The sequence below is a fragment of the Hyla sarda genome, chromosome 8 (genome assembly GCF_029499605.1).
Source record: "Hyla sarda isolate aHylSar1 chromosome 8, aHylSar1.hap1, whole genome shotgun sequence".
NCBI lineage: Eukaryota > Metazoa > Chordata > Amphibia > Anura > Hylidae > Hyla > Hyla sarda.
The window spans coordinates 199,360,926-199,382,284 of record NC_079196.1 but is presented as its reverse complement, the minus strand read 5'-3'; the positions used below and the strand labels follow the sequence as shown (position 1 = coordinate 199,382,284).

Genomic DNA, 21,359 nt, shown 5'->3' with positions numbered 1-21,359 from the left:
AGCTTTTCCTCTGCAAAATGAAAGCAGCGATCTGATTGGTTGCTATGGGCAACTCAGCAACTTTTTCCTCTGCACAGATTTTGATAAATCTCCCCCAATATCCCTGTTGTCTGGAGTCTTGTATAGGTATTGGCCCAGCTGGCATGGTATACGGCCACCTTGACTGTTTTTTAGATTTTCCAAACAGGGTGCCTCCAGCTGTTGCAAAACTACAACTCCCAGCATGCCCGGACAGCCGAAGGCTGTCCGGGCATGCTGGGAGTTGTAGTTTTGCAACAGCTGGAGGCACCCTGTTTGGAAAACACTGACGCAATCTCTGTTCTCCTGTTTTTGGCAGCCTGCTATGCGGTATATGTAGTATGTCTGAGTGTTTTTCGCGTTTTTTTTTTTTTCCTATATAAAAAATGACAGCTTGCAACGTGACCTGTCGTAATATGGAGATATTCTTCCATGTTGGCGTTGGACAAGAGATTTGTTTGCGCCATCGATGTGGAGTTACCATGGTCGGTAATAAGTGGGATCGTCACTTACCGTATCTAGGTTGTGTAACGTTTTTCGGTTACCTACCCCTTGTCTCTATACATGGCAGCAACACGTGGGAGCGGCGCCCATGAATAGCGCGGCGGTGTGAATGACAGCGAGGGGTCGGTAATGGGCCGGTGACTCAGTGCTTTTGGCATGTTGTAATCTTTTCGTGTTACAGTGTGTCGGTACGGGGGCGTTCCCCCACCGCGTTGCCTACGGCAAGCGTTAAAGGTGTTCTTATAGTCGCTATTTAGTAAATGGATGAGAATAGCCTGATAATACATTCCGCCCACCGCTCTCTCTTCCCACTCGCTGCATCCTCTATAACTCTTTCTCATCTGCACTGAAAATCCGGAAGGGGGGGTGGGTTGTCGGCTTCTTGTGGGATGTGTATTGGCAGCCGAATAGGTTGTCACTAAGCTTTCCCAGGATTTATCTCTCCTGAACGGTAAAAGGAGCCGTACGGAAATGGGGGAGGATAGACACTTAGGTTGGCAGTGGTGGCCATATTGGTTATTACCCAGCTTTCCCAGAAAAAGAAAATGTTTTCTATGAGGAATACTTTTGCAATTTTGTGGGGGATTTTGTTTTTACGCAGTGCAGTACACTCTGTTGTAAAAATGACACATTGATTTTACCTATGGGGGCTAAGAAAGCGTACAGTATATAAAATAATAAAAAAAAAAAAGTTTTTTATTTAAAATATACATAATCCCCATCCCAATAGAAATTAAAATCCCTTCGTGTTCAAAATTCAAATCACTTGTGCAAACTAATAACTATTAAAATATCACGTTTATAAAACCGTGCGGTAAATGGTAAAGACAATAAAACAAAAAACAAAACAAAAAATACCAAATTGCTGATGATTAGTCAGAAAAAAAGGAATAATAAGTGAACAAAAAGTCCCATCTGAACAAAAACGGTACTGTTAAACACTATAGTTTATGGCGCAAAAAATGAGCCCACCTACAGCCCCGTATAAAATGTATAAAAGATAGAGGGGTCAGGATAGGTAAATTTTAGACATACTTATCATATTAAATAAATAAATTGAATGAATGAATGAAAAAAAATTATTAATTAGTTAAAGAATAAAAATGATATAAATCGTGTATCCTATGATTAAAAGGATACACGGTTTATATCACTTTTATTCTTTAATAAATTAATTTGTCATTCATTCTTTCTATCATTATTTATTAATTCATTCATTTTATTTATTTATCCATTTATTTATTTACCGTAATATGATAAGTATGATTAAAATTTACCTATCCTGACCCCTATATTTTTTTATTTTATTTTATACGGGGCTGTATGAGGGCTCATTTTTTGCACCATAAACTATAGTTTTTAACAGTACCATTTTTTGTTCAGATGGGACTTTTTGATCACTTTTTAATCATCAGCAATTTGGTATTTTTTATTGTTTTCACCATTTACCGTACCACACAGTTTTATAAACGTTATATTTTAATACTTTGCACATGTGACTTGAATTTTGAACACGGAGGGATTTAAATTTCTATTGGGATGGATATTATGTATATTTTAAATAAACTTCTTTTTTTAAAATTATTTTATATACCCTTTCTTAGCCCCCATAGGGGCTATTATAAGCATTCTTTTTGATTGCTTGTACTGTTCATTGGCATGAAAGGCATAGCACTGATCAGTAATATCAGCAATCTATATTTGTATAAGAAGTACAGTAACCCCTGACATGCGATGGCCCCGACATATGATCAAATCGACATACGATGGCCTCTCAGAGGCCATCGCATGTCGATGTCGGCATCGACATGCGATGCTTTTATATGTCGGGGCCATCGCATTAACTGCTATCCGACAGCGCAAAATGCTTAAGCTGCTGCCGGATAGCAGTTTAAGCATCCCGGACAGGTTCATTTACCTATCCCCGCTGCTCCGGGTCCACTTCACGATCCTCCGGCGTTTTCTGCATCTTCTCCGGGGTCCAGGCTTCGCTTTCCGGCGTCGTTATTGCGTCGCTGCACACGCCGTCCTGGCGCCGCAACGTAATAACGTCACTAGAAAGCGAGGCCCGGACACCGGAGAAGATGCGGAAAAAGCCGGAGGATCCCGAAGAAGACGCCGGAGCAGCAGGACAGCATCGGGAGCCCCTGGGACAGCATCGGGAGCGATGAGGACCTGGTCCGGAGCGGCGGGGACAGGTGAGTATAACTTCCTATACTTTACATTGCACGAATCCCTCAACATACGATGGATTCGACAAACGATGGGTCGTTTGGAACGAATTACCATCGTATGTTGAGGGACCACTGTATTGATGATCAGTGGCATGAAGATAACGAGAAGATCCTGTACCGCCATTGTAGCGGAGCCCCTGTATTGCCGGGTATGAAGCATGCTCGGCTCCATACATGTACGCTCTGTGGGGTTAAGGTGTTAATGTCTTTTGTCCAATGTGTTTCCTTTTCTTATAGTTTTTATTCACTCTCTTGCAGTCTTTGATGCTCCTGAGCTGTGTGGCCCTAGCCTGCCTCGCCCTCGATCTCCTCTTCCTGCTCTTCTATTCCTTCTGGTTCTGCTGCCGTCACCGTAAGACAGAAGAAAACACAAATGCGGATTGTTGCTGTACCGCCTGGTGTGTTATCATCGCCACCCTAGTGTGCAGGTGAGGAACTACAGGGGGAAGACTTTTTCCACATTGGGCTATTTCTTATCAATAAAAATGTATTATTGTTAATATAATTTTTTTATTTGTGTCAAAGTACCGTATTTTTCGCCCTATAGGACGCACCGGCGTATAAGATGCACCCAATTTATAGGTGCAAAATCTAAAAAAATAAAGATTTTGAACCCAATAGTGGTCTTCAACCTGCGGACCTCCAGATGTTGCAAAACTACAACTCCCAGCATGCCCGGACAGCCGTTGGCTGTCCGGGCATGCTGGGAGTTGTAGTTTTGCAACATCTGGAGGTACGCAGATTGAAGACCACTGCATAGGAGGTAATACTCACGTGTCCCCGCCGCTCCGGACCCGTCACCGCTGCCCTGGATGTCGCTCCATTGCTGTCGCCGTGTCCCCGTTGCTCCGGAACGTCTCTGCTGCCGGCCGGGTATCCTCGCTCTCCGTCGCCGCCATCACGTCGTTACGCACGTACGCGATGACATGATGATGAGGAAGGAGAGCGCCAGCCATACAGGGGATCCCTGAACGGAGAAGACACCGAGGAGGCAGGTAAGGTCCCTCCCGGTGTCCTGTAAGCACTAACCCGGCTATTCAGTCGGGCTGTTCGGGACCGCCGCGGCGGTCCCGAACAGCCCGACTGAACAGCTGGGTTAGTGTCACTTTCCCTTCAGACGCGGCGGTCAGCTTTGATCGCCGCATCTGAAGGGTTAATACAGGGCATCACCGCGATCGGTGATGTCCTGTATTAGCCGCGGGTCCCGGCCGTTGATGGCCGCAGGGACCGCCGCGATAGGGGTGTATTCGCTGTATAAGATGCACCGACTTTTTCCCCCCAGTTTTGGGGAAGAAAAAGTGCGTCTTATACGGCGAAAAATACGGTAATTTAAATAGCTGTAAATCAATAGAGATAATAAAGAACTGATTACTTCTTCCTCTTAGGGTCTGTGTAGTGAAGAACATTGTTCCTGCGAATGTGCACTAAGTATACAGTGTATTGGTTTTCCCCCAGAATGTTCCTTTTAAAAGTGTTCACTGGCTGTTGCAAAACTACAACAGTAGGCTGTCAGGGCATGCTGGGAGTTATAGTTTTGAAACAGCTGGCGAGCCACAGGCTGGGGAACACTGCTTTAAAGGAAAACTGTCAGCCTGTTCACCCACACTAAACCCTATACACTTGGTTATGGTGTGGGTGAATAGAAGTCCAGCGAGGGGTCACTTACTTAAAGGGGTATTACGGTGGAAAACTTTTTTTTTTTTTTTTAAATCAGGTGCCAGAAAGTTATACAGATTTTGTAAATTACGTATATTAAAAAATCTTAATCCTTCCAGGACTTATCAGATGCTGTATACTACAAAGTAAGTTCTTTTTTCTTTTTGAATTTCTTTTCTGTCTGCCCACAGTGCTCTCTGCTGACACCTCTGTCCATTTCAGGAACTGTCCAGAGCAGGATAGGTTTGCTATGGGGATTTTCTCCAGCTCTGGACAGTTCCTGACATGGACAGAGGTGTCAGCAGAGAGCACTGTGGTCAGACAGAAAAAAAATTCAAAAAGAAAAGCACTTCCTCTCTAGTGTACACCAGCTGATAAGTACTGGAAGGATTAAGATTTTTAGATAGAAGTAATTTACAAAGCTGTTTAAGTTTCTGGCACCAGTTGATAAAAAAAAAAAAAATAATAATAATTTAAAAAATGTTTTCCACCAAAGTACCCCTTTAAATCGTACCTGTCATATCACCGAAATGTATGTATGTATTATTTTTTTTCTTTTTCTGCTCACTCATTCTTACATCCACTGCTCTGAAAGGGGCGTGTCCTAGGCAAGCACATATCCCACCCTCATTACTGTACACTGGAAGCTGAGCCCAGTATGGCCACTACACAATGTATTTTTACCATTTCAGTTCCCAAGTTGGGTTTTCTCCCAAACTCCTGAATGGCTCATCCTAAATATATAGCCAGAAGAGGTTCTTTTTGAGAACTGTACATATCCAGCTTTCCCAGAATTATCCACCCTTTGGAAACAAATGTGACTGTTGTTACAGCTCCTACATGGGGTCCGTTGTGCTCTCCTAGACTCCTTAAGGTAGTGGTCTCCAAACTGTGGATCTCCAGATGATGCAAAACTACAACTCCCAGCATGCCCGGACAGCCAACGGCTGTCCGGGCATGCTGGGAGTTGTAGTTTTGCAACATCTGGAGGTCCGCAGTTTGGAGACCACTGGTCTAAGGGCGGCTTGACATAACCTTCTGAAAATTGGAACTGGAATTCCTGCATTATAGATAACCAGATGATCGTCCCTGTAATGGTAACCAAATTGGTTCTCATCCAACTTTCCCAAATCAGATGTAATAAGGGAATCTGGAGGACGGCTGGGATACGTTGCAGCCTTCAGGGCGCCATTTCTGTTTAGCCGTTGGAGAAAGAAGTACATACAGTAATATTTGCTGGCTGATAGAGCGTGCACTCGCATACTTCCAGACTGTACATCCACAGGGAGGCGAGATGTGCGACATTCCACGGTCCAGCCCACAATACGCCGCTCTCCCCGCTCGGAATAGAACATTTCCTCAGATACCGTAACCTATTATTATACAGCTAAATAATCCACACATTCTTCTAAGAACAGAAAGACTGGGATAAATCCTGCATATTCTATCTCCTAATATACCATGTTCAGTGGTTTTATCTATGGAGACAGTCTGCAAAATAATTGGGCTTAGAAGAGCCCATCCTATTGAGAGATTCTAAAATGTACCATCATTTGTCAGAATCCACATCTGTGTTTACACCATATTAGGGACAGTGACAGGAATGGTGGTCAGGGATGGCTAGATTTCCCCCCAAGCGCATATCTCATTCAGGGAATTCTGCGTGAAATATGGGAAATCCAGAAAGAGTTAAAATCCCCTTGAGACTTAGCTTGCTACGGAAATTGGTAGGTCCTGTTACTGGGCCTTGGTTTTTATGGGATGAAAGGAGGGTTCGGTATCGGGGTCTTTTTATCCCCTTTCTAGGCCAGTCCAGTTTTTCAGTGTGGCCTAAATCAGCACAGGTGCTGAAAACAGCTCGTCACTGGGCTTTCAAACTAGTTGAGAGTCAGTCTACAAGTGAAGAACCTTTTGATGAGAGAGTTTTGAGATGGCCAGCCTCAAAAAGGGGGCATTTTTCCTTATAGGAGTAGCACATGTTCTGGCGACTGTTTTGCTGGGCGGCTGGTAGTAAGCCACCTGTTCAGATTTTGTGTAGTTAGCGCTGGGCAGAACATGACGGCACCAGGACAACTCGGAAATGCACTACCGCGCGGATTGCGTAGAAAGAATTCACATGTTGAAATCGAAATTTTCACGGCAGATGTGCATGGTGCACCAGAATCCCATTGAAAACATTGGGACTCTCCTGCAACAGAATTTCCGCTGTGTGAACAAGTCCAAAGGCTTGGTACAGCAACTAATTTCCTCATGCATTTTTAGCACATCACCGAAATGATGGTAAAAACGTGCATAATTTAAACAATCTTGATAAAACGTTAAATTTCTACCATGATTTTGGTAATTCTCAGCAACAAAAACGCGCACAATTAGTTGCAGTACCGATAATGAGCCGCAAGGTTTGAGTACTGCCTAAAGGCCCTGCAGATGAGTGCTGCACTCTAATCACTGCTTTGTAAAAGGGCCCCTACTGTGCTGGGGGCGCCGCGTCCTTCCCTCTTCTCTAAGTAGATAATGATAAATTGCGCACACAACACGCTGCTCAGTATGAAGCTCTTCTGTTTGCTAGAATAGCTGTGTGATCCCATCCATGACCCTTTCTCCTTAATGGTCCTATATGGGGCTGTTTACAGCCAGGTTTATGGGGCCTAATGGAATGCCCACGTCTCCTCATGTTTTCTCCATCACTGAGACACTTCCTGTCCATCTTCTAGTACCGGCCTGTGCTGTGGAGCTTGTTAGCGCTCGTGGTTTTCTTGAGTTGTCGCACACCTGAAATATACATTTCCTACAGATCCGGACGCACATCTGGATTCTCTGCTGCACTAATAAAGCGCCATTTATCTTGACCTCCGGCATGTTTTTCATCCGTTTCTGGAATTTTATGTATTCAAGGAGTTTTTATGTATGTATATTTCAAGCTTTTTTGTAACTTTTTTTGTAACATATTTGGTCTGTAGATGCTCCCTTTAATATTTACATGCACTTGGTTTCACATCCCTGTACTACTTGTGGTGTCATCTCATTCTAGTGATGGGGAGGACAGGATGGGGAGTGATGGGGAGGACAGGATGGGGAGTAATGGGGAGGACAGGATGGGGAGTGATGGGGAGGACAGGATGGGGAGTGATGGGAGGACAGGATGGGGAGTGATGGGAGGACAGGATGGGGAGTGATGGGGAGGACAGGATGGGGAGTAATGGGGAGGACAGGATGGGGAGTAATGGGGAGGACAGGATGGGGAGTAATGGGGAGGACAGGATGGGGAGTGATGGGGAGGACAGGATGGGGAGTGATGGGAGGACAGGATGGGGAGTGATGGGAGGACAGGATGGGGAGTGATGGGAGGACAGGATGGGGAGTGATGGGAGGACAGGATGGGGAGTGATGGGGAGGGCTGAATGGGGAGTCATGGGAGCACGGGGTGGGGAGTCATGGGGAGCACGGGGTGGGGAGTGATTGGGAGCCATGGGAAGGACAGGATGGCAAGTGATGGAGAGCACTGGGTGGGGTGTGATTGGGAGCCTTGGGTAGGACAGGATAGGGAGTCATGGGAAGCATGGGGTGGGGAGTGATGGTGAGGACAGGACAGGGAGTCATGGGGAGCACGGTGTGGAGAGTCATAGGGAGCCATGGGGAAGACAGGATGGCATGTGATGGGGAGCACAGGATGGGGAGTAATGGGGATGACAGGATGGGGAGTCATGGGGAGCACGGGGTGGCGAGTGATGGGGAGGGCAGAATGGGGAGTCATGGGGAGGATGGGATGACTAATGATGGGGAGGACAGGATGGGGAGTCATGGGGAGCACGGGGTGGCGAGTGATGGGGAGCATGGGAAGAACAGGATGGGGAGTCATGTGATGGGGAGGACAGGATAGGGAGTCATGGGGAGCATGGGGTGGGGAGTCATAGGGAGCCATGGGGAGGACAGGATGGCATATGATGGGGAGCACGGGGTGGCGAGTGATGGTGAGGATGGTTTGACGAATGATGGGGAGCACAGGGTGGTAAGTCATAGGGAGGACAGGAAGGGGAGTCATGGGGAGCACGGGGTGGTGAATGATGTGGAGGGCAGGATGGGGAGTGATTTGGTAGCACGGGGTGGCAGGTGATGGAGAGCACAAGATGGTGAGAGATGGGGATGAAAGGATGGGGAGTGGTGTGGAGCAGAGGGTGGCGAGTGATAGGGAGGACGGGGTAGGGAGTGATGGGAAGGATAGGATGGGGAGGACGGAATGGGACAAATATGATGACGAGTCATGGGCAGAACAGCATGAGGAGGACGAGGTAGAGAGTAATAGGCAAGATGGGATGGCGAGCAATAGGGGGAACATTGGCGGGGACATTCAGATGCTCTTTGTATATTGTGTCATAGGTACAATACAAGCACCTTGTATACGGCTTTGTCAGTGGCCGGACCTCTGCTTTCCACCACATATATAAAAGAAGATAATGTAATATAAAAATATCCAGAAACCTCTCCACCAGACTGAATTTATTGGACATGTTACATAATTGAATATGTTCAACTGGGACATATCGATTCTTCTCAATCCTTGGTGATTCACACATAGATGTCCTCAGGAGTCAGAATAATCCTGTTACTGCATCTGTTATTGAATCATGTAGAAGGCTGCTGCTTGTATACAGATGTGGTGGGTACGTCGGCCTATGCCCAAATGCACTCTTCATACCTGATTTCCAGGGGGATGATCTCTGAGACCACCCATCAGGAGCAGCCATTATTGATTTACACCAATGGACTCCGGCTCTTGCAAAACTACAACCCCCAGCTGGGAGTTGTACTTTTGCCATCGATAGAGAAGTACAGCACAGTCAATGGAGTGAATCTGAAATAGTACGGTCATTGGAGTGATGAATTACCCTTCACGTTCTAACTCCTTTCTCTTTCAGTATAACAGCCCCTATGGGAGTAAACAGGTCAATAGGCTCAGCAGAGCTTGGTGCAGAAGACCTGCCTAGCCCCCTGACCTCAACCATGTCCGTGTCTATTGGGTTGTATTGAAATGCTGACTCTGAGCCATCGCCGTCATCAGTTTACCACCTCTTTAATGTTCTCTCTAGTAGGTCGTCTTCTAAGAAGAGCAATGGCCGTCATATCAACCAGTTCCATGTGAATGGGAATCTGTCAGCTGTATTTGCTGCTAAGAGCTGGAAAGCTGTTATGGTATAAAAGTAAACTGTGCCTTTTTTGGAGCAGATCTCTCTTTATTGCTTATCGAAGTGCCAAGGATGTGGAGCCTAGCTTCTCAAGTGCCACAGACTGGCACATTTCCATGCTTGACCTTACCTCCCAGACACTTTTTGATCGACATACAAAGCCCTGTTTATTAGTCAAGAAAGAGTTGGGCGGTGAGGGTGAGTTGGGGGGCATGCCAGGCTGTGGCATTTCAGCACCACCTCCTTGACACTTGGCTGAGAAATAAATAAAATGGATATTTTATAGGTTTGCAAACCCACATCAGCTCCAGGGAAGGTAGAATTTGTTTTTATACCGTGACATCTATCTAACAATGTCTGCAACCGACAGATTACCATGTTCCCATGGTGGAAATTTAGTTGAATGTCCGCTCTGATAATACGGGTGGACTTTTTGCAAGCAGCCGAGTTGCCGACAGAACATGCCGATGCTAGGACTGCTTTTGTGGTATATGAAGATGGCGCATTTCCAAGCACATGTGGCTAAAAGAATTGCCGTCTTGTTTTTTCCGGCAGACTCAAGAACCTGAACACAAGGTCCACGTCTTCGGGTAAATGTGTCGGTCCAGCTTGCGAGCAATACCCCTTTCACAAGCCACGCCCCCTTATATTTTAGATTTTTATTGTGCGTCGCTCTGGTTGCCCATAGCAACCAATCACAATCAGATTGCTTCTTTCATTTTTGAAAAGGCCTCTGAAAAATAAAAGAAGGGATCTGATTGGTTGCTATGGGCAACTTGGCAACTTTTCCACTGGACAGGTTTTGATAAATCTCCCCCCCCCCCATGTTTGCAAGTCTATGGGAGGGGGCGTGACAGCCATCAGACGCCCTCCCATAGACTTGCATTGAGGGGGCGGGGTAATGACATCACGAGCACCCGACTCCAGCGTTCGGAACAGTTTGTTCCAAACGCTGAGCAGCGGAGTACCCCTTTAAGATTAAATATGCAGGTTTTATTATAAAGACAATATAAAACAAAAAATATGGACAATTACGCGTTTCGGGGTCATCTACTTCTTCCTCAGATTGTCTACCCTTTCCTCGGTTTGAGCAGATAATCTGAGGAAGGAGCAGATGACCCCGAAACGCTTAATTGTCCATATTTTTTGTTTTATATTGTCTTTTATAATAAAACCTGCATATTTAGTCTTAATCCTGCATTCCTTGGATTTCTGGTGAATGAAGCAGAGCCTGGATACAGTGTTTTTTTCTTTTTTTTTCTTTCCTTCTTCTCCATATCTTGCATCTACATTGACAGGCTGGGTTGCCCCCTCCCCGTGACCACAAAGGCTGAGCAGCTTCCGTTGGAGTATATGGTACCCCAAAAAAAGGGGTGATATGCTGCGCATTCTCTATTTTCTTAAAGGGGTACACCGCTGCTGAGCGCTTGGAACAAACTGTTCCGAATGCTGGAGTGGGTGCTCGTGACGTCATAGCCCCACCCCCTCATGATGTCACCCCCCCTCAATGCAAGTCTATGTGAGGGGGCGTGGCGACTGTCACGCCCCCTCCCATACACTTGCATTGAGGGGGCGGGACGTGACACCATGAGGGGGCAAGGCTATGACGTCACGACCGGCTCCAGCGTTCGGAACAGTTTGTTTCAAAGGCTGAGCAGTGGAGTACCCCTTTAAGTTGAGCGGCCACCTAGACTAAACCCTGGGTGTGTAAACTTCAAATATACTCTGAATCCCTCACCTTACGAGGGTAATACACGAGGCGTTGCCTCCCGGTTCTTTTTCTTTCTACTTCTACACCGCTGACTTACGGTCTTTTTCCATGATCTTGGTTTCCACTATTTACAGCTACAGTTTCCCTTTACAAAAAGGAGAACTTAGATATTTGGAGTCCAGATACAGTTATTTCCAGGATCAGCGATCTACCACTCGCACCTTAAAACCCAGTGCCAGCTATGTTCTGTCTTTCAGAAACGGCACCACTCTTGTCCTCAGGTTGTTTGTGGTATCACAACTCTGCTTCATTGACTTCAATGAAAATAAGCTGTAATACCACACACAACCTAAGAACAAGAGTGGTGCTGTTTCTGGAAGAAAATAGTTTTTTTTTTTTTTTTTTTTTTTTTAAATGCTGGATAACCCCTTAACAAGTGACCAACCTGTGACTCTCTTTTTGTAAAATACCAACTCTCATCAGCCTGCGGCTGTTTACATGCTGAGAGATGTAGTTTTGGCTACCTGTATAGTCTGAATCCTAAACCTTACCCTAAATCCTCACCTAAACTAGACATTGATCATCAAGTATTGTTTCTCAGACTTCAAGGGGGGAAAAAAAGAAAAAGTTAACTACTTTTAGATATTTATTGTTTCAGTTCCTCATCGTATGGGTTTTGTTTCCCCCACCTACAAATTATTATTATTATTATTATTATTTTTTTTTAACTCTTCAGCTTCTGGATGTAAACAAGAAGTGATCAGTGTAATAGTTTTGACAGCTAAGATTCTGCAGCTGTGTTGACAATCCATGAGCTAAATACATCAGAATTACTGTTTGCTACAATGTATCAGTGTAGTTAAAGGGGTACTCCGCCCCTAGACATTTTATCGCCTATCCAAAAGATCTCCCCATGATCTCCCTGCAGCACCCGACTGCAGCTCCGGAGGCTCGTGACGTTAAGGCCATGCCCCCTCATGACATCATGACCACGCCCCTCAATGCAAGTGTATGGGAGGGGGCGTGGTAGTGTGACCTCATGAGGGGGCGTGGTCGTGAAGTCACGAGCCTCCTGTGCTGCATCGCTAGTCATCCTGCACGGAGCAAAGTTCGCTCCGTGCACCGGATGATTGGGGTGCCGCAGCAGAGATCAAATCGCTTCTTTCATTTTTAAAGAGGCCTGTGAAAAAAGAAAAAAGCGATCTGGTTGCTATGGGCAACTGAACTTCTCTACATGGGGTTTGCTAAATCTCCCCCAATAAGTGCAAATTTTACCCGTACGAAGTATAAGGCTATGTTCACACTATGGAATGTCCGCCAGAAATTCACGCCTTCCGTGCACAGAAGCGCCGACTGATTCAGTCTTCATTAGGATTGCTCGGGCATGCGCCAAGCCATGTGTTTAAATCCCGTGTGATGTGACTGCACTTGAGCATATCCGCCCCCCCTCCTTGACATATAAGCCCAGAAAGAAAACTGGTGGCAACTTCTGAGCCCGAGACTTGCTCCGAGACTTTCACAGTCAGGATATGCCATAGACTTCCATGGGACATCTGGCAAATACGTTCCAGATATCCTTCCCCCGGGGCCATTATTCGAGGTATGCTTAAAGGGGTACTCCGGTGCAAAACTTTTTTTTTAATTTTTTTTTTTTTATCAACTGGTACCAGAAAGTTAAACAGACTTGTAAGTTACTTCTATTAAAAAATCTGTATTCTTCCAGTACTTATTAGCAGCTGTATATTACAGAGAAGGTTCTTTTGTTTTTGGATTCCCTTTTTTTTATTTTTTTTCTGTCCACAGTGCTCTCTGCTGGCACCTCTGTCTGTATCAGGAACTGTCCAGAGCAGGAGAGGTTTGCTATGGGGATTTGCTCCTGCTCTGGACAGTTCCTGACATGAACAGAGGTGACAGCAGAGAGCACTGTGGTCAGAAAAAAAAGAAATCCAAAAACAAAAGAACTTTCTCTGTAGTATATAGCAGCTAATAAGTACTGGAAGGATAAAGATTTTTTAATAAAAGTAATTTACAAATCTGTTTAACTTTTTTTGCACCAATTGATAAAATTTTTATTTTTTTCCCCCTGGAGTAGAAAAAGTAGTCCTTGGACTATATCCAATATTACAGCTTAGCCCGATTTTAAGTCAGTACAAGTTGCGCTGTTTATGGAGAAAGTCAGACGTGTTTTGACAATCATTCAACTTCATCAGGGGATATGAGCGCCTCAGCTCATAGCTTCATTGATGGTCAATGCACATCACATCCCGTGTCATCATTGTAAGACTCTATTCACACTGGATACCAATGTATAGGCTGGTGTTTTCCAACCAGTGTGACTCCAGCTGTTGCAAAACTACAACTACCAGTTTGCCCGGACAGCCTTTGGCTGTCCGGGCATGCTGGGAGTTGTGGTTTTGCAACAGCTGGAGGCACACTGGTTGGGAAATACTGGCATAGAATGCATTACGTCATCCATAGCAATGTGCAACCCAGTCGGCTTTTTAGGGCATTTTCTAGTGGATGCACTTGGCATCCACTGGTTTAACCCTTAAACATCATGTCTTCTGTTGGTGTTATGTGGTCACATGATTTTTTTTACTTGTATAGAAACCCAATGCAGAATAGCACCTCCCCGTGTGAAGGAATGTCTTTTCCCGTCATTTGCCTCTCTATACACATGTGACAGATGCAGATTTCATGAGGCCGCTCTATTAATCTGCCTCTTATCTGGGATCTGATGCTGCGGTGCAGGGCGAGCCATTAGAAGACTATTGAGTGCGTCACTTATGAATAAGTCACAGGGTCCCATCCTCTCTGCACACGTCCCGGGGGCTCCTGATCTAGGTCAGCCGCTGTCCTAGTATTGTCTTTATATCCTGGAATCTGCCATTTATAATAGCCTGACAGGACCAGGATATGTGCCAGGGTTGCACAGCTGCTGTGAAACAAATGGGTTTGCTTTATGACCTCCAGACGGTCAGAAGTGCTATCCCCAGAATGGGTTCAGGGGGGGACATGGGGAATTCTGGAAAATGGAGACATTCATTGTATGTTAAAAAGGTTATCCAAAGATTCAAATGGATCCCCTATTTACAGGATAAGCCAGTGCTTCCCAACCAGGGTGCCTCCAGCTGTTGCAAAACTATAACTCCCAGCATGCCCGGACAGCCAATGGCTGTCCGTGCATGCTGGGAGTTGTAGTTTTGCAACAGCTTGAGGCTCCCTGGTTGGGAAGCACTGGGATAAGCGATGGGTATCTGATCGATGGCGGTCTGAAAAATGGGCTGCCAAAGATAGCCAAGCACAATGCTCACCCATCCTCGGACACCTACCTTTTCCTGGGGATAGGTTATACTTTTATTCTTGGGATAACCCCATCCTCACCTTCTATTGGGGTCTTGATGGGAACATCTCCTTTTAAAAATATGTACTTCCAATGCTGGAAAAATCTGAGAACCTTTGTAACCTATTTTATTGCTCCAATGCAGTGGTCTCCAAACTGTGGACCTCCAGATGTTGCAGAACTACAACTCCCAGCCGTTGGCAGTTTGGAGACCACTGTTCTAATGCATCTATAATAAGAGAAGGACTAAAGCAGCTTCTGCATGGTGTTTTATAATCTGTTATTTTCTGTATACAGCTCCTATACAGACCTGTGTATCTCCATGGTTACAGACTACAACCGATCTCTGTGTGGTCTGATCCTGCAGTCACGTGTTACTCCCCTTCTCTTCTGCTGTCTGTAGGGTTAGCAAAAGAAAGTAGGCAGATATTGTTGAAGTGTTCTTCATCTGGTGACTCTCGAACAGTTGCAAAGGGGCAACTCCCATCTTGCCCCTTTATTTATTATTTTAAGGCGTTGTCCAAAAAGAAACAACCTGTGTATGAAGTATAATAAAGGCAATTTACTATTCTAATATGAGAAACCCATACTGCACAGATCTTCCAGTACCCACACACACTCTAAAAGCAGACTACCTAGTCCCCCGCTCCCCGCCCCCCCCCCTCCTTTCTGCTCAGGACAAGACCAGTGATGTGAAGGGGGGAGCTCATATAACTGCTCATTAGATTTATGACTTATTTGATGTGGCAGCAGGTAGCCGTTCTCAGTCACACTAGTGTCAAGTAGGAAGGGAACCCTTTTCTTTTAGTTGAAGTCCCAAGTAGTTAGATTGGTATGGAACCTCCTTTTAGGTAAATGCCTTCAATAAGTCCAGTTCAGAATAAAAAATAATAAAATTCCCACTTAGGGTGGTTCACACTACGATTTTACTCTACAGCTGGCAGACCTAAAACCGTGGTATGCCGCGGTTTTAGGTCCGGTCACCAAACTGGATACGGGGCATAAATTAGCTGATCGGAGTCACCGTTTGACTCCGGTCGGCTCATTGAAATGAATTAGATATGGGCCGTTTCCGGCTGGGATACGGGAGCGCCCAGTTTTTGCTCCCCACAGCCGGATCCGGCAGCTGAAGAGTGAAATAGTAGTGTGAACCCACCTGTACCTTGTGCAGGACCTTCTCCTTTGTTCAATTATGCAGAATAGTGCAGGACCTGCCGTACGATAAAATGATGTCACCATGACTGCCTGGTCCTGCACCACTCTGTATAACAGAACAATCGATGAAGAGGCCTTAGCACGGGAGCGGGGGAGAGGTGTATGGGATTTTATATTTCTTTTTTAATGGTCTGCAGATATTGGGGACATTTGCAAGAATACAAGTACTCTTACAAATGTCTGGTATTGGGGACACTACCAGTATTGTTATCTGGTCATTCCTACATATATATTCTAATATTCTTGTGTGAAACTGGCCTTAGTTGTATTCATGTAAAGCTTTCACATTGTTCTGCTTTTTTTTTTGCTGATAACATTCAGATTCATAATGCAGCTGTATACATAGGTTGTGTGTGTATCTATCTCATATCTATCTATATATTCAGAAATATATAGATACGTGTGTGTGTGTATATAGATACACGCACAACCTATTACATACGCAGTACCATTGCTTCAGCCATTTTCTTTGGTGGCGTTGCAGACGTCTTTGTTGGTTGCAGAGATCAGCCGTCCTAGGTTTTTCCTTTTAGGTGTTTTTACATAATGGTAAGTAATTTCTGCTCCGTTTTTCCCTTGCAGTGCTGGCATCGCTGTGGGTTTCTATGGCAACGGGGAGACCAGCGATGGCATCCACCGAGTGACATATTCACTGAGACATGTCAACCGTACCGTGGCAGGAATCCAGGATCGGGTTAGTAGCAATAAATAGATCATTCCTTTTTTTTTTTCTTCTCTTTGGCTGTATGCTCAGCATAGTGTGTAATGTGCCCTATATGTCGGAGCACGCACCATAAATCTGTATAGGGGCGGGTATGACGGGCTAGCGCACTATGTTGTCCAGGGATGGGGGTAAACATTTTCTGTAAGGTTAATGACATTTTGTTCTCAGCTCTCATTGGGTGTCATATCTTTCCATGACTCCTGAACGTCAGAGGCAACAAAACTACACCCATAGTTATTGCATACAATAGTATTGCACAATATAAAAAGCATCAAGGAGCAAAAGTAATGAAAAAAAGATATAGTCATATTTAATACAAACCCCTGATGAGGCTGGGTGTAAGCGAGACTTACCCTGATGGGGCCAGTGGCAAGCAAGACCTGACAAAGATGGATGTATGCAAGACTCTCTCTGACGTGGTTTGGTGTGTGCTAGACTCCCCCTGACGATACAGGTGTAAGCAGGAAGCCCCTGAAAAAGCTGTGTGTAAGAGAGACTCCCTCTGAAGGGCTGGTTGAAGGCGAGAGCCGCCCCTGATTAGGCTGGGTGTAACCAAGACTCCACTTGACGGGGCTGGGTGTAAGTGAGACTCCCCCTAACAGCGCTCAGTGTAAGCAAAACTCTTCCTGGCGAGGATGGGTGTAAGTGAGACTTGACCCCCCAATGAGGCACGGTGTAAGCGAGGCTCCCCCTGACAAGGCTGGGTGTAATCGATACCTTCCTCGATGAGGCTGTGTGTCAGTGAGACTCCCCCTGATGAGGCTGTGTGTCAGTGAGACTCCCTCTGATGAGGCTGGGTTTAAGCGGGACTCCCCCTGAGGAAGCTGGTTGTAAGCATGACTCTCCTGGACAAAGCTGGGTGTGGGTGTGACCCCTCCCTCCTGACGAGGCAGGGTGTGAACGAAATATACGTAAGCTGCATTCATTGGTTCAATGCAGGAATTGTGCATTTATTTCATGTTCCACTCTTTGGAGGCTGTCAGATCTGTAGACAGTTCTCCTTACTGCAGCAGGAAATTGCACTTTTGATATCTGAGATGTTTAAATTATCTGTTAAACAAACTCAGGCTGGGACTGCTGCAATTCCGCTGCCACAGTGGACCCCTAGAAATGACCGATGGGTTACTGTAAGTTCTGGAAGACTTAGAGTTGTGGATAGAAGACATGTCCCACAGTCTGTGGTTCTCCATAATTAATTTGCAGCCCTCTCAAAATGTAAGGGCAACATGGCTATTGGCTCAAGCACAGAAGGTGAGGAACCATCAACTCCTATGTCTAATGTATGCAAGACTGCCAAGGACAAAAAAAGATAAAGTGAAGTCTGAAAGGAAGCAGCTGTTGTTGGGTGATTCAATCATAAGAAATGTGGAGCTTAAGGAAGATGGTTTAGTGAGATGTCTCCCTGGTGCTACTGCTAGAAGAGATAGAAGACATATTCTTAATTTTGTTAAGCAAGCAAAGCAGAAGGGGGACGTGGATGTTCTTGTCCATCTAGGGTCAAATGACCTGGCTTGCAATGGAGTCTCGGAGGTGAAGGAATCTTGGAATCTTTTATGACACTTGGTAATGATATACAGGATTTTGCATCCACTGTTTCATTTTCTGAAGTTCTGCCTGTGCATAATGTTCAGAAAATAGGCAGAGGCGCATTAAGGAGTTTAACTTATGCCTCAGTAAATGGTGTCAATAGCAAAGTTTTGGCTTTGTGTCTCGTGATAGCGCTACTTGGAATAGAAAGGAACTGTACAAAAAAAGATGGTTTGCATCTTTCTCTCAAAGGAATGAATGTACTCAGTGAACAAATCCAAGAATTTGCTAAGGAGTATTTAAACTAGGAAAGGGGGGGGGGGAGAGGGAAAATCCATGAGTTCCCCCCCGAAACAATGCCTGAACATGCCAGTAGCACGGAGGTTAAGAAATGTCCTGTCTACAAATGCTTGCTGTTTAGGTAATATAGTCAATGAACTTGGGTCAATAATGGCATCAGAGAATGTAGATTTAGTGGCTGTTACTGAGACATAGTTTAATGACAAGTAATGACTGGGACGTAACCATACCAGGGTACTCTTTTATACAGAAGAAACAGAAAAGGCAAGGAAGGAGGAGGAGGAGTTGCCCTATATGTGAAAGATAGCATAAAATCTAACCTAATACAAGTTAGTGAGGCAAACATAGTCAGTTTGGGTTATGTTGCAGTTTGGTAATCAGTTACTCATGTAGGTGTGATATATAGACCACCTGGCCAAGTTAAAGAATTAGATGATCTACTAGTTTAGGAAATAGCTAAAATGACAATGAAAGGAGAAGTTATCATTATGGGAGACTTCAATCTTCCGGATATAAACTGCAAAGCCAAAATAGCTAGTTCTGCCAGGAGAACAGATATTCTAAATTCCCTACTTGGATTATCTCTACAACAAGTGATTGAGAAGCCAACCCGGAGGGAGGCCATTTTGGATTTGGTATTCACAAACGTGGATTTGGTATATGATGTTATCGTAGGCAAAAGCTTGGGATTTTAGATTGTAGAAAAACAGACTTTTCAAAAATGAGATCAGTCATAAATGAGTCCCTAAAAAGAAAAAGGAAGAAAAACAGAGGACAGCGCCTCGTGTATTACTCCAGGTAACGCAGTCCCTGTTGGAGGCAGGGAAACGTAGGTTCTATAGAATGGCCTCTTACCAGACTATAGTAGTTTAGCGCAGATCGCCCCTTTTAAAGGTGACCTCCTCCCATAAGAAACAGGCAAATAAAGTGTGAAAAAAACCTTTTTAGAGGGCGCTGTTAGGAACTTCAGAAGAATCCAAGTGGACACCAGGTTAAGGATAAAAGTGCAGGGAAGCACTATTTTTATTAGTTACCAAAGACGCGTTTCGAAGGCAATCCTCCTTCTTTAGTAATGGCATACCCGGTATGCCATTACTGATGGAGGATTGCCTCCGAAACGCGTCTTTTGGTAACTAATAAAAATAGTGCTTCCCTGCACTTTTATCCTTAAAAGGTAGCTCCCACCATCCTATATTTTTTTTTCTGTCCCTGCCTATTACCCATCTATCCCTAACTCCCTCCCTGTTTTTAATTTTTCTTTTTATTATATAAAAAATTACTTTTTGTCTGCCTGGTAGTGTGCAGACTTCCCCAGCAGGCACCACGTCACTGATGCCTGCTGGGGGGGACTTCTGCCCTTAGTTCATCTACACAGGGTGCCTCCAGCTGTTTCATCACTACAACTCCCAGCTTGCCCTGACATCTATTGGCTGTCAGGGCATGCTGGGAGTTGTAGTAGTGCAACAGCTGGAGGCACCCTGTGTAGATAAACAATAAGTTAGTGCCATGCAGCACTACGGTGCTACCCCGCTCCCTCCGTCACACCCCCATACCCTGTTCCTTCCGTCACCCCCCCCCCCCAGTATACCCCGTTCCCTCCGTCCCAAACCCCAACCCCCCTCCCGCCCCGCATACCCTATTCCCTCCGTTCTGATACTTACTGATACTGCAGAGTCCGGCAGCGGGCATGCATGGGCAGCGGCGGCGGCGACGACATGTGCGGGAGGAATGGCATCCCAGCCAGTGGCCGGGGAGCCAATGCGCTCGCTCCCACCTGTCTGATTGACTGGCAGGGAGCGAGCGCAGTGTAAATGAATTAGGACCGATTGCCCGGCCGCAATGAGTCCGAATTCAGGCGTGACGTCACGCCGTGCTGCAGCCGGCCACTACGAGGGAGACCCCTAGTGGTCGGTTTTCAAACCTAAAATTCACCCATAAAATGAAAAAATAAATAATGAAAATATATTACAGATATGTTGTAGTACATAAGTACTACAACATATCAAAAAATAAAGTTGGTGACAGTGCCCATTTAACCTGGTGTCCACATTCTTCAGAAGTTCCTAACAGTGCCCTCTGAAAAGGTTTTTTTCACACTTTATTTGCCTATAAATGAGTCCTTATCAGACGAACGGATTATATGGAGTCCAAGAGAAATGGGACTACTTAAAAGACGCATTATTGAAGGCAACAGAAAACTGCATTAGACTTGTCAGTAAAAGCAGAAAAAGGAATAGACCACTGTAGTACTCAGCAGAAGTGGCCAAAATCATAAAAAACTAAAAGCTAGCATTTAGCTTTTTAGCTTAGAGCAATGAAGATCGGGAAATCTACAAGACTAGGCAGAAAGAGACCAAGTACGTTATAAGAACTTCTAAAGCACAGGCAGAAGAAAAACTAGCTCAGTCTGTGAAAAAAGGGGATAAGACATTTCAGATATATAAATGAAAAAAGGAAATTAAATCAAGGAATAACTAAATTAAAAACACAGGAAGGAAGGTATGTAGAAGAGAATAAGGGGCTAGCCGACTGCCTTAAGAATATTTCTGTTCAGTTTTTTTACAGATGAAAAAGGAGGAAAAGGACCTCAATTAGGGAGGAAGACTAATGAGTCGTTTGATGCATGTGTCTTTACAGAGGAAGAGGTTCTACATTTGCTGTCTAAAGTGAAGACAAATAAGTCACAGGGGCCTGATGGGATACACCCAAAATGATTAAAAGAGCTTAGTGGTGAGCTAGCAAAACCGTTAACAGATTTATTTAACCAATCACTGGTAACAGGAGTCATCCCGGAAGATTGGGAATTAGCAAATGTGGTGCCCATTCACAAGAAAGGTAGTAGGAAGGAATCAAGCAACTATAGGCCAGTAAGTCTGACATCAATAGTGGGGAAATTAATGGAAACCCTACTAAAGGATAGGATTGTGGAACATATAAAATCACA

General features: G+C 45.0%; 1 protein-coding gene and 1 long non-coding RNA gene across 6 annotated transcripts in view; one reads left to right on the top strand and one right to left on the bottom strand.

Moving 5' to 3' along the window:
* The window catches only part of TTYH3 (tweety family member 3), a 151,211-nt gene that overhangs the window by 46,628 nt on the left and 83,224 nt on the right, over positions 1-21,359 (top strand). For all 4 annotated transcript variants that reach the window (XM_056535958.1, XM_056535957.1, XM_056535955.1 and 1 more), the window contains exons 2-3: positions 3,015-3,184; positions 16,447-16,558. In XM_056535958.1, the coding sequence (XP_056391933.1) occupies positions 3,015-3,184; positions 16,447-16,558 (282 nt within the window). The remainder of the gene's footprint in view (positions 1-3,014; positions 3,185-16,446; positions 16,559-21,359) is intronic.
* Positions 14,918-21,359, bottom strand: part of LOC130284961 (uncharacterized) — a 38,936-nt gene continuing 32,494 nt past the window's right edge. For both annotated transcript variants that reach the window (XR_008847199.1, XR_008847198.1), the window contains exon 5: positions 14,918-15,184. This is a non-coding gene — a long non-coding RNA (uncharacterized LOC130284961). The remainder of the gene's footprint in view (positions 15,185-21,359) is intronic.